The sequence below is a fragment of the Bos grunniens genome, chromosome 1, assembly GCF_055505025.1.
Source record: "Bos grunniens cultivar Pamir isolate PY7600 chromosome 1, Bosgru_T2T1.0, whole genome shotgun sequence".
NCBI classification, from domain to species: domain Eukaryota; kingdom Metazoa; phylum Chordata; class Mammalia; order Artiodactyla; family Bovidae; genus Bos; species Bos grunniens.
Genome location: NC_141165.1, coordinates 8,146,446 through 8,163,624, shown reverse-complemented (window position 1 = coordinate 8,163,624; position 17,179 = coordinate 8,146,446). Strand labels below are relative to the sequence as shown.

Sequence of the window (17,179 nt, the reverse complement as noted above, 5' to 3'; positions counted from 1 at the left end):
TGTCCTATAGATATCAATTAGGAACTTCTTCCTTTCAAGAAGTAACCTTGCATCCTAGTTATATTTCTTGGGAAATGATTGAACATTTGTTATATATGTATAGTAAGGGGGAAAACAGTATTAATGGACAGTTGTTGTTTTCCTTAGAATTTGTTAGAAAAACTTAACACTTTCCTTTCTACCTACAGTCTCAGTTTGAAGAACAAATTCAGGCAATTAAAAATGGTTCTCAGCTCAGTGAACTTCCTAAAGTGCAGATTTCTGAGCTTTCATTTCCTACCTGTAACACGGTGAGTCTGTTACATCTCTTTTTTTTCTTTTTTGAAGGAAACAGAACCAAAAAGGAGTGAGGCACAATTTCTTTAATAACTGGCTAAAAGTAGTTTGTTGTTACTGGTTTGGGAGTGGGCGTGAGCTCGGTGAATAATTACCTCACTGTTTTCATCAGGTGCTAGGTGAAGCCTTCATCAGAGTGGCTCTCGTTCACCCCTCACCCCATGACCCTTCCGTCTATGCGTTCAGCCTCAACTAAGGTAGTAGGCTCTGGAGCTGCAGTCAGAAGCTGATCTTGAAAGTGTTTTTCTTCTCAATACTATGCACTCTTAATATTCAAATTTACTGTGGATTCATCTGCAAAAATAGAAATAAAAAAAGATTTAAAACATTAAAAAGGTTAGCCACCTTGAAATGAGTAAAATATTCTATTGAGCACCAGTGTTTTCAAGTTCTTACAACACATACAGAGGGGGAAAAGCATGAACTCTCAGTAGAATATTTTACTGTTAATTTTTAATTCTAGCTTACGTGATTTTATAAATGACTCAGAAGAATTTTAAAATTGAAAACCTTGGGAACTCTCAGTGTGCCAGGGGCTTGAATGATAAGAACCCCTAAAAACGGTTTACTGTGTGTGTCACGTCTCTGCTGTTCATTCGTCGGATATTTAGTGGTGATCAGGATTAGATGCGGTCTGTGCCCTCAGAATGCACATGGGTTTGGGAGTGACTTCAAGCCCATAATTATAAGCAAAGTGCTCCAAGAACATAGAATGCCATGGCAGCAGAAGTTAGGGGAAACTAACTTAACCCTGAGGCTTAGGCCTTGGCAGAAGCTCCCTTGCTGGAGGTCTCAGTGAGCCAGAGATCTGGAATAGTTCACCAGGCAGAAGGAAGGAGAGAGTGTGTGTGTGTGCGCACGCGTGAGGAGGGCTGTGTGGTGTGAAGTTTCAGGGTCAGAATGTTCAGATGGAGGAAATAGCACATTTGGAGGCTAGAAAAAGAACACCTTTCACAGCTGTGAAAGAAGTTCACTAAGACAAAGGGGACTGTAGGGAAAAGATTGTGATACCGTACCCACAGGCCAGAACAAAGGGAGCCGTATTCCATAAGGTGTGCTCCGCAGTGTGGACTTCCCCTCAGGTCACTGAGCAGCCAGTGTAGGTTTCCAGTTAGGAAATGACGTCAGCCTGACTGCAGTGTGGAGACCTGGTGGGACAGGGGCCCGCACAAGGGATGTGCAGCGGATCGGGTGCAGCTAGCTGTCCCTGCTGGGCCCGGTGAGAGGGGCAGCGGGGCTGGAGGGAGGAGAGCCGTCCAGTGTTCAGGTGGTCAGCTGAAAGAGGCGCTGTCTTTGCGGTCAGGGCTCAGCGTGAGTGTGTCAGGGAGTGGACGCCAGATCTGGTCTGTGTCAGGTGGCACCAGAGGAAGAGCAGGTGAGGAAGCCTGCCCGGAGGCTGCGTTTGCAGACACAGAGCTTGAGTGCCCTTGGAATCACCCAAGGGAAGCTGCCTGTTAGGAGGTTTGGATCTCGGGAAGGTATTCTAGACTGGAATTGTTTAAAAAGGGGGTATTATTCGCAACAAGCACGCAGTCATGGAGGCGTGAGAGAGGGTAGCCTGGGGTGCAGACTGGAGCTCTGACAACATGAGGGGCCTCAGCCCTTCGATGTGGACCGCAGAGCTTCTGGGAGAGCCCAGCAGGGCCTGGCAGTGTGGAGCCCTGAACAGCTTGTTTTGAGAGAGACAGTTACCAGTGACTTTTAAGGACAACAACATTTAATTTGTTATAGTTCAAGTTCTGTGCACTTCAGCAAGCAGGATTCATTATAGTTGCGCTTAATCATTAGTCTTTGTTCATGGATCTAACTCTTAGTGATCAGCTTTTGTGGTGTATTCCTCCCAGATTCATCCTAAATTACTTCCTGAGTCTTCAGGCCAGGATGGTCAAGGTCCCTCCACTTCTACAAGTCATGGGACCGGAGACCAGACAGCAGCTCCTGAGGAGTCAAGTCTGGGCTCTGCAGCTGACAGCCCAGTGGAGTTGCCCTCCTGCAGTCAGAAAGCCCCCCAGCTGCCAGAGCATGAGGGTGCTGGCCAGGCAGCTGGGCCAGAACCAGGCCCAGTGGCTGATCAGAAGTTACCTGCTGCTCCAGAGCGTGCCACTCATTCAAGCCAGTCTCCAAAGAAGCCGTTCAATAGCATTATTGAGCACCTGTTGGTGGTGTTCCCGTGTTACAGCAGGTACGAATCTAAAATGTCAGCAGCACTGCTAAATGCTTTATTGAACTGATGTTTCCTGATCAGATAACAGTTTGGCCAATTAGGAGCTGAAGTAGAAAGGACCGTGCAATTATTTTACTCAGAAGGACAAGCATTGCATTTGTCTTCCTTTCGTAAACATAAAAGTGAGCATTTTCAAACAGATTAATCCACATTCATCAGAACCCATGGCAGTTTGCTAAGATTTGGATGAACTCAGTAACATGCTCCAGCACTAATTATGGAATCAATAAATGAACTTCAAACATTAGTTTTATATTTTGGGGGGAAAAAAACTCACATATATCAAAGAAGGCAGCAGCCACTTACACTTTGTTGAACAGCCCCTCTGATTTGTTAGAGGTGTGAGGTGAAGAGACTGGATACGGTTTGCCAGTGAGTAAGGTGTGTGAGCATGTTGTAGAGGGAGAGGTAGGGAGAGCTGCTTTACAATATGTGTTAGTATCTGCTGTAAATAAACAACGTGAATCAGTTAGACACACACATGTATCCACTCCTATAGATTCTTTTCCATGTGGGTCATTTCAAAGTATTGAGTAGAGCTCCCTGTGCTGTGTAGTAGGTCCTTATTAATTATCTGCTTTATGTATAGTAGCGTGTATATGTCAATCCTAATGTCCCAGTTTATCCATCCCCCCTTCCCCCAAGGTAACCATAAGTTTCACATCTGTGACTCTTTCTGTTTTGTAAGTTCATTTGTACCGTTTTTTTAGTTTCTGCCTATAAGCAATGTCCTACGATGTTTGTCTTTCTCTGACTGACGTCACTCAGTAGGACAGCCTCGAGGTCCATCCATGTTGCTGCAGATGGGGAGAGCTGCTTTTAACTAAGGCAGCCAGAGTCATCAGTTGGGCACTTCAGTAGTGCTCCTGCATCGACCTCTGACCTCACTCTCCAGATGGGTACGAGGGGGCAGAGGGACTCCTTGTCTCAGGCCAGAGGGAGGTGAAGTGGAGGGAATGTCTCAGGGATACATCACAGAAGAGAGGAATCCACATCCAGGAATGATCCTCCACACCTCCCGTGTTACTTCTGTCTTTGACACAGTATTAGTCATAGTCTCTGGGATGAACTTCTGAAACACAGTGGTTAATTATGATTGGCCAGAATTAATGTTTTGCATTTGTCAGTGGAGCCCTGGCCACTTGGAAGTAAGTGTATCTTGTCTGCACGTAGACATATTTAGCCTAAGTTTGAGAAGCATTTTAAGTTCTCTCAAGAGCAATTACCACGCAAGTTAGTAAAAATAGTCGTTGTAATTACCAGAAGTACCTTACGAATAAAATTGTTTGCCGTCCTGTCTAAATTTGGCAGAATAAACATATGTTGCTTATGTTAACTTGCTTTTCTGCAAGTTAAAGCATATGAGGTATTAGTGCTGTAAGATACCAAGTTGCTGTTGATTAATGATATAATCACATCTGCTGCTACCTATGAAAAATACAGGAAAACTTTGAAAACTTTGTCAGTTAGATTTTTAAAGGGAGGAAGTAAAAAAATAGTTTGTTCTTAGAGATTTTATTGATTTCAAGTCAGATCCAGTGGTGTGTGATCATTCAGTGATTTTGCTTAAAGCTACAGTATGTCCAGGCTCTTAAGAAGTCAGGTTTCTAAGTAGGGAAGGAGATCTGAAGTGGATCTGTCAGGTACACTATTACTTTGAAAATCTATTAAAACAAATATTTTAGGAATAATGTTGAAATTTTCATAATGCTTTTTTTTTGGAAGAGTGATTTAGCTGCTTTTACATACAGTTACTGTTGTTTACAAATGAATTATTTGTGTATTTGATTTCATTTCTTTTCAGCTGCTGGGTTGATACTGGACATAATATTTCTTCACAGTAGAAAACTTTGACTTTGTCTTGACTTCCCCACTTTCCCTTTCAGCACGGAGCTTGCTGGTTTTATTAAAAAAGTTAGAAACAAAAACAAGACCTCTCTGTCTGGATTGAGTATTGACGAAATTGTGCAAAGAGTGACAGAACACGTCCTTGATGAAGAAAGAAAGAAAAAGGTCAGTGTTTCATTTAAATTCATTATATACTCCACTTTCTTCCTATTTATTTATAAAATGTGAGAATTGTGGGATAAAATGCTTCCAACAAAAGATGGGGAGCAATGCAGTAGACAGTGTGCATGTTTTGAGTGACTGAACTTGCTTCCCTGCTGTACATTCTGGCCGCAGCCAAGTCCAGGAAAGGGCTGGAGGCTGTCTGCACCCAGCTCTGCTGTTGCTGTGCCCAGGGCCGCCCAGGACCCGCCCTCCATGCCTGTCGGAGCATCGCCCGAAACCAGGGGGCCGAGGACCGAGGACGTCCCTGTGAGTGCTGTGTGCATGACCGTGGCGTTCCCTCTGTTCTGTGAAGAGCGGAAAGAAAACAGCTGTTAGTCCATGATGTAGCCTCATGTTTTTCTTTTCTCGATGGACTTTCTTTGAGCTTCCGTTAGAAGCCACGTTTAGGTGACTTGAGTGTTCGGTTAGAGGAGCCAGTGACTAGCGAGGTTCTCCCCACTGTTGTAGGGACTTCAGGGCCCCTGCATGTGGGGACAAGAGGTGCAGTGGCCACACCATGGACATGGGGCCTGTAGACGGTCAGATCCGTTCCTCACGTCAAGTGTGAATAGTTGGCAGAATTCATTTTTGGCCGGTTTTCTTCTAGGCGACCATAGGCTTTGGAATCACACGAACTTGGTTTCATCGCTAACAGCACTGTGAGCTGGGATCATATCTGCTTGTTGTGGTTGTTGTCTGATGAAGTCCTATGGTGGGGTTAGCAGGGCCACGTACTGTTCCCGGAACAGACTGGCTGCTTCCCTCTTCTCCCCATCACGTGCCTGGGGACGGGGGTTGGGGGCATGCTGAAATGGGCTGAGGTTGCTCTTATTTGATATACTCATTTAAATTGTTTATTGTCCTTTTAGACAATGAGAATGTTAGTTACATAGAACTTTCTATAAAATACCATTATATCTATGATCTCAGTTGATAAGGTATTATAACTGTCTTTATGAATGAGGAAACCAAGGCACTGATGACTCATGCTTCTGGCCGGCGTTCCTTCCTTTGATTTGTGTGTGCGGCGTGTAATCCCCTGTCCTCGCCCACACGGACCTCACACACTGGGGACCATGCAGTAGGCGCTGAACATGTGGGTGGTAGGGAGGCGGGCCCCTGGGTGGCTCCCAGCCGTGGGCCCCAGGAGGATTCTGGCATGGATCACATCTTCCCCTTCTGTCCAACTTCAGGTGAAAGTACAATGAGAAGAGCTGTAGGCAGAGTGGGGTCGGCAGGACTGCACGGAGAGCGCTGGTTCGCTGACCCGACCTGGGCTGTGCCTCCTTCTGTGAACCTGTTTTTGTCCCTCCCATACATTTTCACTTTCCACCAGCCCTCAGAGATTTTCCTCGTCACATACACTTGGGTGCCAGAGGGTACCCCCCCACCGCCGCCACCACTGAGAAAGCTTATACCGTGCAGAGCATTCCTGCCAAGCAGGAATCCTCTCCCTCTCAGGGGTGTTCCAGCTGGTTATGTGCTCTGTGGTCCAACAACCAGACCAGCTTCTCAGCATTCTCACTGATTTGTGTGTGTGTGTGTGTGTGTGCACATGCACACTCGCACACTTATTGGCCACACCAAGATAGACCATAATCACCTTTCAAGGTGAGATTACTTTCTGCTTCACGGTTCATGGTAATAAAGACGTGAAAGCTGACTTATAAGAAAAATATGTATTGAAACCAGGACTTAATTTGCTAATCATAGGTTGTTTTTTTTTTTTTTAAAGTAACGATGTTTTGTATTTTTAACCACAAAACCACAGAAGTAATGTGGTTCTTAATAGAAGGTCCAAATAAAAAGAACATATAAAGAACCCAAAACCCACCCTCTAAGGGTAACCAGTATTATTATCATATTGGTATGCATTTTTTCTGAACTCTTTTTTTTTTATTTGTGTATATGTGAATATAGTCAAAACCATGTACATGCATTTGTTTTCTTTTTACTTTTTCACTTAGAAATACATTGTGCTGAATTATCATGTTGGGAAGTAATAGCTGTCTTTTTTTCTAAACTTTGTGCTGTGCTGTGGTTAGTCACTCAGTTGTGTCCGACTCCCTGCAGCCCCATGGATTGTAGCTCCCCAGGCCCCTCTGTCCATAGGAGAGTCTCCAGGCAAGAATACTGGAGTGGGTTGCCATGCCCTCCCCCAGGGGATCTTCCCAACCCAGGGATTGAGCACAGGCCTCCTACATTGGAAAGTGGCAGGTCAAGGCCACCTTGCAGAGGCCTTGACCTGCCATTTCCCCCAGGGCTCTTGCCTCCAGTTTTCCCAGACCCTTCCCTGGGGGCCACAGAGGGGAGGGGAGGGGAGTGAGATCGCATCTGTCCCATCACTGTCTGGTGCCTGGTGGTGGCTGCAGTGCCCTGAGAGGGACAGAAAACCCTGTTCAGCAGTTCAGGGATTCACAGCCTTCAGGCGCTGCCCCGACCCTACTCCCTGGCCATCACCCACTGCCGGGGCTGCATTCACTCACTTTCTGACAGTTCCTGGAGCCTCCCTTTGGGGCCAGGTTCCTCGCTGGCTGATAAGAACACACGGAAGCAAAGCCATTTCCTGCCTTCAGGGTGCTCAGAGTTAAGAGGAGGGAGTGAGAGTCGAGGAGAAGGCCGCGGCGTAGGGCGGGTGCTGGGGTCTGCAGGGAGGTCGTGGTGCCTGGAGTCCTAGGGTGGCACCAGCTCCGCTTCCACACGAGAATGCTATCTGTATCCTCAGACTGAGTGTTGGGGCCAGGAGCCCTCCCACTCACCTATGTCCCCTGACAGGGATATTGCTGAATGAGCCATCAGTTTGTTTTGATTTGATTTATGCAAGTAATCCACATTGATAGAAACTTTAGAAAAATAGCAAAGAAAAAGTTAAATCTGTCAACCCAAAGTAGCCAGTCACCATCATTAACATTTTATATCTTTCCAGATTCTTTTCTAGGCATCTCTATATACAGACATTCTCTCTCTGTTTAAAAACTTAAATTATATACTCATATGTTTTGTTAGCCAACTATTATTCAGAGAGCTTTTGGGACCAGCTTTCTATACCTGGTGGCTCAGATGATAAAGCACCTGCCTACAATGCTGGAGACCCAGGTTCGAGCCCTGGGTCAGGAAGATCCCCTGGAGGAGGGCATGACAACCCACTCCAGTATTTTTGCCTGGAAAATCCCATGGACGGAGGATCCTGGCCAGTTCATGGGGTCGCAAAGAGTTGGACACGACTGAGCGACTTCACTTTCACCTTCTGTACCAAGGATTACAGAATTCCATCAGGATTTTAATCAGCCTCACGATAATCCATAGTGTAGAGGTGTCATAATTTATTACTGTCTCCAGCTGTTAGATAATTAGATGAATAGTTAATTTGTAATATGCAGCTAGTACCATACTTCAGGTATGGAATGGGATAAATAGGTATTTGTAGTATTTAACTGTGAGTGAGTTAACTGCATAAATCATGATTTTTATTTGAGAAAATGAAAACTTTGTTTTTTCCTAAGAAATATTATTCAAAAAATAAGTTGTTCCCTCAGTCTGCTTAACTGTAATTGAGAATAATTTGCACCCTGTGCTGCAAAAGTTTTGGAAAGCCAATTGTGGGAAGAGTCCTTTATTACTGGGATACATCTGTTTCCACAGGTGTCCTGCGCAAATTCCTGTGAAATGTGCCGAGAAGTATTCAAGTCCAAACACGTGCGTGAGCTGCAGTGTGGGCACAGGCTTCACAAGGGGGTGAGAGTTCCCTGTGGCTGTTTGCACGCTGCGCATCCTGACTGGAGTGTTTAGAAAAGAGAAAGGGACTTTTTCCCCTAGACTTCAGCCCTTGCATTTTCCAAGCAAATTCCAAGTGTGCTCGTGTGCGTGGCCGTTGTCTCCCTCCCGTAGACTGTGCTGTGGGGAGGGGGGTGGACGCCGGGCCTCTGGCGCGCTCTGCACGGTCCTCTCCGTGTCTGGTGGGGAGCACACTCGGCTCTCTCAGTCACTAAAATTCAAAGAGCGTGATTTCCTTACAAGCTCTTACACGCACTGTCAAACAGATAGATGGTGAAATAGCTTGTCGGTTTAGTGCAGTGTGTGAAGTAAGTTTAACACTTGAGAGAAGAGAAAGGAAACCTGACGGGCTGCATTGCCTGGGGGATTCTGGCTTGGGCCCCTCCGGGATGGGCGTTAGCTGTTCTGGGGTTTTGGGTGCTGTGAGCACTCGTCCTGCTCCCCAGCTGCTGGATTAGAGCCCGTCCCGTCTCTGCCCTGTGAGTGTATGAATCCCTGAGAGAAGGGGCGCACACTCTGTGTGTGCCTGCGTGCACTCAGTCATGTCTGACTCCTTGTGACCCTGTGTGCTGTAGCCCACCAGGCTCCTCTGTCTATGGAATTCTCCAGGCAAGAATACTGGAGGGGGTTGCCATGCCCTGCTCCACGGGATCTTCTCGACCCAGGGATCAAACCCGCGTCTCTTGAGTTTCCTGCATTGGCAGGCGGGTTCTTTACCACTCATGCCGCCAGAGTCCAGGCCAACTACATTCTCTCATGTGCCTGTCTTCTTCCTGGGCGGGGGTCCTGCCTGGGCTCTGAGCTTACCACACTTAGCTCCGTAGCGGCAGCAGGCCAGCCACTATGTGTGTGCAGACTGGGGAGGGACAAGGAACAAGACCAGGAAGACAAGGGGAATCCAAGGGCCCGGAAAGTGCCGGCCTCCAGCAGTCAGGGCAGCTGAAGCACAGACTGGACTGGAGCGGAGCAGGAAGGGGAGGCACAGTCAGGCCCCAAGGCTTCACGGTCACATCCTGAGGTGCAATTCCTTGTTCCTGGGGCTTGGTCCAGACCCCTGCCCTGAGCAGGCTCCGGTGTCGCTGGGTGTTGAGTGGCTCAAGGTCCCCCTGGACGTCACGGGTGATAGCTTACAGTGAACAGGGTCACATTCATGGCCTCTGAAGGAGAGAATTTGGTTTCCAGGCCAGAGATGAGGTTTGATCACTCAGAGGTTTTGTGTAGCAGAGTTTTATTACAGTGAAAAAGGGACACAGAAAGCTTCTGACATAGACCTCAGAAGGGGGTAGAGTGCCCTCCCCATTTGTCTTAGCAAGGCCTTGTATACTTTTTCAGTTGGTTACTAACAATAGAGAGGTCTTACCTCTTCATAACTCTTAAGATAACAAGTTTAATCAGAAGGTTCTTGTTCTTAACAAGAAACACGTCTTCAAACAAGATACAGTGTTGTTACATAATCATTAGTGCAGAGTTTAAGGAAAAACAAAGGGCTTCCCTGATAGCTCAGTTGGTAAAGAATCCACCTGCAATGCAGGAGACTGTAGTTTGATTCCTGGGTCGGGAAGATCCCCTGGAGAAGGGATAGGCTACCCACTCCAGTATTCCTGGGCTTCCCTGGTGGCTCAGCTGGTAAAGAATCCTCCTGCAGTTCAGGAGACCTGGGTTCGATCCCTGGATTGGGAAGATCCCCTGGAGATGGGAAAGGCTACCCACTCCAGTAGTATGGCCTGGAGAATTCCATGGATTGTATAGACCATGGGGTCACAAAGAGTTGGACACGACAGCAACTTTCACTCTCACTTTTAAGGAAAAACATCCCCTAAGCAAGATGACTTGTTTTGTTGTGTAATCATCAGCTCTGGGCTTAAAAAACATCTTATAAGATGAAGGAATGTAAACAAACAAAAAACACTCTTCCTTTCTCCTCCTCAAGGGCCCCAGACTCCTTAACCTGCCTAAGAGAGTCACTCTCTCAGGGTGGAGTCTCCGTGTCTGCTGAGGCAAATGGCGCGGGAGAGCTGAGGTCCCCAGGCTCCTAAAGGGCCAGCTGATTGTCTTCTCTCATTTCAGTGCTTCAAGCAGTGGCTGAAGAGCCAGCGCACCTGCCCAGCCTGCCTGGGTCATGACCTCCTGTCAGAGGAGTAGCTGCCCTGCTGGAGGCGGCCCGCCTGCTATTCTCAGCAGCTACAGTTCACGCTGGAGATACGCTGCTTGTTGAGTTGGAAGACTAGCAGTGTACTCCCTTTGGTATCAAAAGCAGACACCTGAAGCTTCTTTGCACTCTGTGTTGCAGTGCTAATAAATGGAACTCTTTAATACAGCTGAGAGTAAGTAATTTCCCAACTCCTGACTAGATATACAGTAATCGCCAAGTGGTGGCTGATAAAATCACGTGTAACCGCTTCCTTCTGTTGTTGGGGCTGCTGCAGAGGCGCGCTCTGAGATGGAAGGAAAAGACAGTGAGTGCCCCAAAGCAGAACTCGATTATCAGCATCCTTGGCCTGCTAAAGTGCCCCCGGGAAAAGGTTTTTGAGATCGGTATTCCTGAACTTATGCCTACATTTTTCCTCAGAGATTCTGTGTTTTAAAAAATGAGCTTAAGCAGACTACCTTTTAATAGGTTGTAATGTTAATATTGGCTGATTTCAGACCAGAAGATTCAAGTCTCCTATTCATGTGATTTTTCATTTCATTATTTTTTCTCCCCAGTAGATTTGTAAGTGCTTGTTTTCCATCTTTCAAAGACACAATGATTTTTGAAAATCAGTTACAAAACCCTTGCTAACATCAGCCAAGACTTCTTAACCCCTGAAGTCGAGGCTCCCTCATCATCATCCCACCCCCGGGTCTGGAGCAGACTGTTTTGAATACCTTACTGTTCTCGTTAGTGACCTTTGTCTGCCTCTCTGAGTTAGACAACAAGCGTTTGGGTATCTGTCTGGCACACAGCGGCAGCTGAGGGAAACAGTCACCATCATTCCCTTTCCTTACCCCACCACCAAAAAGAGACACTTGTATAATTAGACAGTCCTGAGATGTTGCTGTTCCAGTCATTCGTGTTTGACATTGTGTAGAGTAATGCATGCACTCGTGTACTGTAGCCTGAGAACAAAACCGCAGCTGCGTTAGACAAACTGCTTCTCTTCAGTGACTTACAGACAGCAGTAGACATAGAACCGTGAATTACGGGCGCCTTCCATCTCTCTCAAACCAGAAGGATCAAAAAGTGTTTTCCCACGCGTTCTCTGTTTCCCTCAGAAGCTCAGAGCCGCAGGTTCACGCGCTGACGCAGTCGCCTCCGTCTGCTTTGCTTCTCCCTCGGTTTTGACGTCTTAGTGCATAGACGCTCATTCCATATTTTGAAGCAGGTCCCGAAAACATTGTCTGCATGTTCAGAATAACTGAGGACTTGCAGATACGAAGGTATACAGGCGCAGCGGGAAAGGAGAACAGCTGGAGAGTGAGAGGATGTGTTCGTGCATAACCTCAAACTGTTAACTTGTGAACATGCCTTCCACGTGTCCTGTGTCGAAATAAAGAGCGTTCTAAAATAATAGCTGTGTTATCCATTCTTTATCTAATTTAAAGCATTCTGCTTGAAAATTCAAGACATATATTATGCTACCAATTTAAAAGGTGATTCGTTTGGACAGAAGAGCCACTGTACGTCTGAGGAGTCTAACCAAGAGTTCAAGGACATTTTCAAAACTGGATCAAAGTATCCTTTTGCTTAATTAAGTAGAGGTTGCTAAACTCAAGTTCACAAGATTGGCTGTTGAAATCTGTGAATGGAAAGACTAGACAGAGATGATAGAGTTTACTGTTCTAGGCTAGGATGAGAGGTTTTTCAGGCGAATACGTATGAGAGTGTCGAAGTTAATCAGATTGCATTTCTCACTGTTGATCTCTGTGAGGCACTTGCGGAGGGTTAGGGTTAGCAGACTTCTGGTTCACACCAAAATGACCTTGATACAGGGTCCTGTCCTGGACCCTGTGGCAGGGACCAGATATTCCCGGGGATGATTTAGGTTGGACCAGCTTTTAGGGACCTTTTGGTCCTTGTGGATACAGGGCTACTGAGGCTGGTGAGAAAGGGCTCCCTGATAGAGGACCTTCTAGTCTGCCAAGCACCAAGAGATGATCCAGGAGAGCCAGTGTTACCAGTCTCTGTCTTTAGTCCGATAGCGTTTAATTCAGAATAGTGTGTAACTTTGAGCAGTAACTATTCTTAAGAGCTTGGATTATTTTCCCTGCTGAAAAGTTCATGCTATACATAGGGCATAATCCAATACAAAATTGAAATGTTACCCTAGCATTGTAAAACGTTACCACCTTTTAAAAATTTTAATTGGAGGATAATTAAAATATTGTGATGGTTCTTGTTATACATTACTACATTTTTAAGGTGATTTCAAAGACTAGAAGCAGGTGGGCCAGGCGACCACAACACAAGGCAGAAGCAGTGAAATACTTTTAGGCAGCTTCCATCAGATGACACGCTCCGGAGAAACGGAGTAAAGAAAACAGGTAAGAGAAGTAATAGCAGAGGTGGAAATCCCTTTCATCGTCATGTGAAGTAAGTACTTGCTGATGCAGCTGATAAAAAGCAAAGACAGTAAAGTCCTTGTAAAGTAAAGACTGTGTAAAGTAAAAGTAAAGACGGGAAGCCTTGTCAAAATGAAGACCAAAAACATCTCCAACATAACCCTTCTTGAAAGAAACAGGAACTGCTTTTCAGGCGTTTTAACTTTAATCAAACTTAATTAATAAAGGTTAATCATCAAGCCTTATTCAAAGAATAATTTTAAAAAGAATGCATCACCGTAGCTAACCCCCTTTTCCTCTTCACCCCGACGTGATCTGCTTAGAGGGCACGCCCACCTTTGTGTAGCCACATACCTTCAGTGCTTTGCTGAGAAGGTGGGCCCACCTGGACGCCAGTGAGAACAGCTGTGTACTGAGCACCTGCTGTGTGCTAGGCCCTGGGCACAGCATCCTGATACAGCAGTGAAGGAGGGACACGGACTCCACGGAACTCGTCCTGCAGTTACAGACAGTAAACAAATTCAGACTGTAACTTGGTGCCGAGGAGGACTTTAAAGAAGCATCAAGGGAGGTATACAGATGAATAATAAAATCCCTGTAAAGCGGTTAGCACAGTACCTAGCACATGAACCTATGACAAAGGGGATCCAGTAACTATTACTCTGGTCAGGGTCTGGAAGTTGGACAAGGAGAGAGCTTGGTGGTCTTGTATAAGAAAAGTTTCATTAGATTTTGTTGTTCAGTTGCTAAGTCTTGTCTGTCTCTGCAACCCCATGGACTGCATGCAGCACACCAGGCTTCCCGGTCTGTCACTATCTCCCGGAGTTTACTCAGACTCATGTCCATTGAATCAGTGATGCCATCCAACCATCTCATCCTCTGTCGTCCCCTTCTCCTCCTGCCCTCAATCTTTCCGAGCATCAGAGTCTTTTCCAATGAGTCGGCTCTTTGCATTAGGTGGCCAGAGTATTGGAGCTTCAGCATGTTCAGGGTTGCTTTTCATTAGATTAGGAAGCCTGGATTGTGGAACACAGTCAAGTAGAAAAAAGGAGAAGAAATCCGATCACCTCAAAGTCATTTTGAAAAATAACAGCTTTGTTCCTGATATCTCCCTAAGTTGACTTTGGCTACATCATGATTCCATAGTGAAGGATGATCTCACCTGTGGCTGTCCCATTACCTGGAGGAGCAGTTTTGAGGTAGCTTTTCTGTTCAGTTTGGGTTTAGGCCCAGAGCTCTGTGCCTAGCTTAGCAGGGGTCTTGTGTTGACATGGTAGAGGCCTGGGCAGGTTCATCCCCACTGGAGGAGGCATGTGACCCCAGCTCCCCTGTTTGAGGGGAGGACTGTTACTGTCATCGCCCCCAGTTTACATAGTCTCTTCTGGTTGGATGGCGTCACTGACTCGATGGACATGAGTTTGAGCAAGCTCCAGGAATTGATGATGGACCGGGAAACCTGGCGTGCTGCAGTCCAGGGGGTCACAAAGGGTTGGACACGACTGAGCAACTGAATTGATTTATCCCTTAAAGGAACAAGAATGACAAAATATTTAGCCAAAATCTAGAAATTAAACAACACTAGTAAACTACAAAATCCTAATGAGACAATCATCAATAATCAGAAAAAAAAGCTTTTGTCTACATTAAGAATACTAATTTTGGGTACACATACAGGAGAAAGTCAGCCTTAACCTCACACCATACACCGACATAGTTCCCAATGGATAGGTTCCAGTGGTCCTAAGTGTGAAAAATGAAATAGTTTTTCTACAGAAAACAAATCTTGTCCTTAGCAAAGATTTACTAGGATCTAAGTGCTAGCCATGAAGATAAAAATCTGATAAATTGGGTATTGTTACAATTAATGACTCTTACCAAGTCAAGCTGTGAAGTCGAGGAAGCTTGTAATACTTCCAACAAAGGTTCCAAGATGTATAAAAAAATGTGTCATTAACGAAAAATACACAATATACTTAGAAATGCAAGATTTGAATAGGCTGTTCACAACTATCCAATGGTTAATAGGCATTTCGATAGCCAGGTGTGTTTCTGTCATCAAATACAAATTAAAACCAGTAACATCCTGCAGATACACACCAGGATGGCTGAAAGTAAAAAAGACAACTAATCCTGTAGTGCCCAAGGACACAGTCCCCAGGCACACACTTAGAAACGCGTGCCGCGGTGCAAGTGCTTCATACTTGGCTTCACGCACAATAGCCTCAAACTGGAAACCACCCAAGCATCCCTCGATGTAAAATGCACAGGCCGTGGCCTCTTCACACAGTAGAATGATTGTCAGCAACGAGATGAAGGGACTGCTGCCTCACACAGCTACACAGAGGATTCTCACAGACAGAACTGAGCCAAAGCAGCCCAACAAAATGGAGCTCCACTTAACGTGACTTCAGAGAACTGGAAGCTGGTGGCAGAGGGCAGTTAGCTGTGAGGCAATGCTGCTGACAGGGAAAGGCTGGAAGGGCGCTCTCATCTTCGGCTGAGCCGTGCTTACGTAAATTCGTGGAGCTATATGTTAAAAGAATGCACTTTCCTGTCGTCGTTTTCCATAAAACTAAACCTTTCAAAACACAAGAACAAGACGATACGCCTGGCCCCTGGAGGCAGTGATAATTGTGGGCCCTGCAGTGCTCCTGGGGAAGTTGGCCTCCCCCTTCCCACACACAGCGGCCCCTCACAGCTATGAGACTCCGTTCCTGCTGAGGCCTGGAGCGACCTGAAGGCCCCACTGTGGGGCAGGTGCCCCCTCCTGGGGTTGCTGGTTCCCGCAGCCTGCCAGTGGGCACCTCAGCATGCCAGTGGGCCTTTGGGAAGTCACTCTGGAAGGTAGGCAGGAGTGAGCCTGATGCCAACTGGTTATTGCTGCTGAGTCAAGAGGAAGAAAGCTGGACCACACCTTACTAGGAAGGTAGTGCCAGCCATCTTGGCGTTGCCTGGTACCAGCCGGGAGGACCATCCTTCTTGGCATGGGTGAGGTCTGAGGTACTGGAGTCTGCCCCAACTGGCCCCAGTAACAGGAGCCAGTTGTTCACTTTTCAGCACTTCTGTGAGCTGGCTGTTAAACACAACTACTGTTAAGAGTTGAATTACATAAGCTTACAGTGAAATTACATATATATATTTAAAGGCAATTACTTCCTAATTACTGCAGTTTATTACTTATGCTTTGCCAGTTACTGATATATCCAGTGTCTATACCCAACCCTGTCCTGTTGTGTCACATAGATACCTTAAGATTTACATAGGTGTCACATAGGTGGCTTGAAATCGGCTATTGGCGGGAGTATTTACACCACAGAAATCGGCAAATGCTACATATAACTCCTTCCCCCTCCCCAAAGCATCTGTGAAGGAGGAGTCTTGTGTAGGAGAAGCAGCCTGCCTAGTGAACGCTTCTCATCTCACAGTTGCCATGGTGATCAGGGGACTTTGACACGTAGCCCTTTTGAAATGCTTTAGGCTGAAAGAGCTTCTCCCCTCAGCTGTGTTGGCTGGGGGTCCTCACTCTCAGTCCTGTGGGTGTGTGCTGCCCCTGCCCACACAGACCCCATCCCGGGTGGTCTCCCCTTTGGCTGTCATCCAGGAGAGAAGACTCAGGTCACTGTGGAGCCCGGGCCTGCAGGGGCAGAGGCCCTGAGTCCACCTCCCCCGCAGCAGCTTTGCTTCCCCATCCCCCGGCCCTGCCGCAGCTCCCCTGCTGAAACCTAGAAGACCCCTTCTTACTCTGGTGGGGGCCCTGCCTTGGGAGCGTGCAGGTGAATGCAAGAGCAGGTGTAGCAGACGGGAAACAACCATGAGGACAGTCCAAGCTAGAGGCCACAGACACATCCTCTGTCCCTTGAAGTTGGGCCAGCCCTCAGCCTGGCCACGGGAGCCTTCACAGTTGAGCAGTTGGTGTTGATGACCCGGGCCTCTGCAGCAGGATATTTCAAAGAGAAAGTCTTCCTCTTCGTAACATGTATTTTTGTGTCAAACAAGTGTCATGGTTTTCGGCAAATACCTTGGGATTTGAGTGAATAAATACCATTCTGTTTTCAAACTTTTCTCTCTCCATTTTTCAGAAGTTAGGTGCAAAGGCATTCTGCCTAATTCTTTTGAGCCCTCTGGTTCAATTTATGTTTATTTGGTGTGATAGAAAGGTCTAAATTTAGATCTCCCTCCTCCCCATTCCAAGAAACCTGCACCAGCTCCAAGCTGTGCTGTCCTGAAGTGCCACCCGTCCCAGTGGGTTGA

General features: G+C 46.5%; 2 protein-coding genes across 51 annotated transcripts in view; one reads left to right on the top strand and one right to left on the bottom strand.

Moving 5' to 3' along the window:
• TTC3 (tetratricopeptide repeat domain 3) overlaps positions 1-11,937 on the top strand; it is a 129,764-nt gene extending 117,827 nt beyond the window's left edge. For 40 of the 50 annotated variants that reach the window (XR_015166517.1, XM_086407834.1, XM_086408443.1 and 37 more), the window contains 6 exons: positions 189-290; positions 2,181-2,518; positions 4,447-4,573; positions 4,745-4,879; positions 8,255-8,347; positions 10,454-11,937. Coding sequence is in view for 47 of the 50 variants with exons in the window: in XM_086407834.1 (XP_086263960.1) it covers positions 189-290; positions 2,181-2,518; positions 4,447-4,573; positions 4,745-4,879; positions 8,255-8,347; positions 10,454-10,528 (870 nt within the window). In the remaining 3 variants the exon portion in view is untranslated. Of the gene's footprint in view, positions 1-188; positions 291-448; positions 700-2,180; positions 2,519-4,446; positions 4,574-4,744; positions 4,880-8,254; positions 8,348-10,453 lie in introns of those variants that run through there. The other 10 variants (XR_015166533.1, XR_015166524.1, XM_086407627.1 and 7 more) reach the window with 6 other exon arrangements.
• Positions 348-17,179, bottom strand: part of VPS26C (VPS26 endosomal protein sorting factor C) — a 69,580-nt gene continuing 52,748 nt past the window's right edge. The window contains exons 8-9 of the mRNA XM_086408704.1: positions 13,283-13,424; positions 348-630 (exon numbers count right to left, since the gene is read on the bottom strand). Of these exons, the coding sequence (XP_086264830.1) occupies positions 13,285-13,424 (140 nt within the window). The 3' untranslated portion in view covers positions 348-630; positions 13,283-13,284. The remainder of the gene's footprint in view (positions 631-13,282; positions 13,425-17,179) is intronic.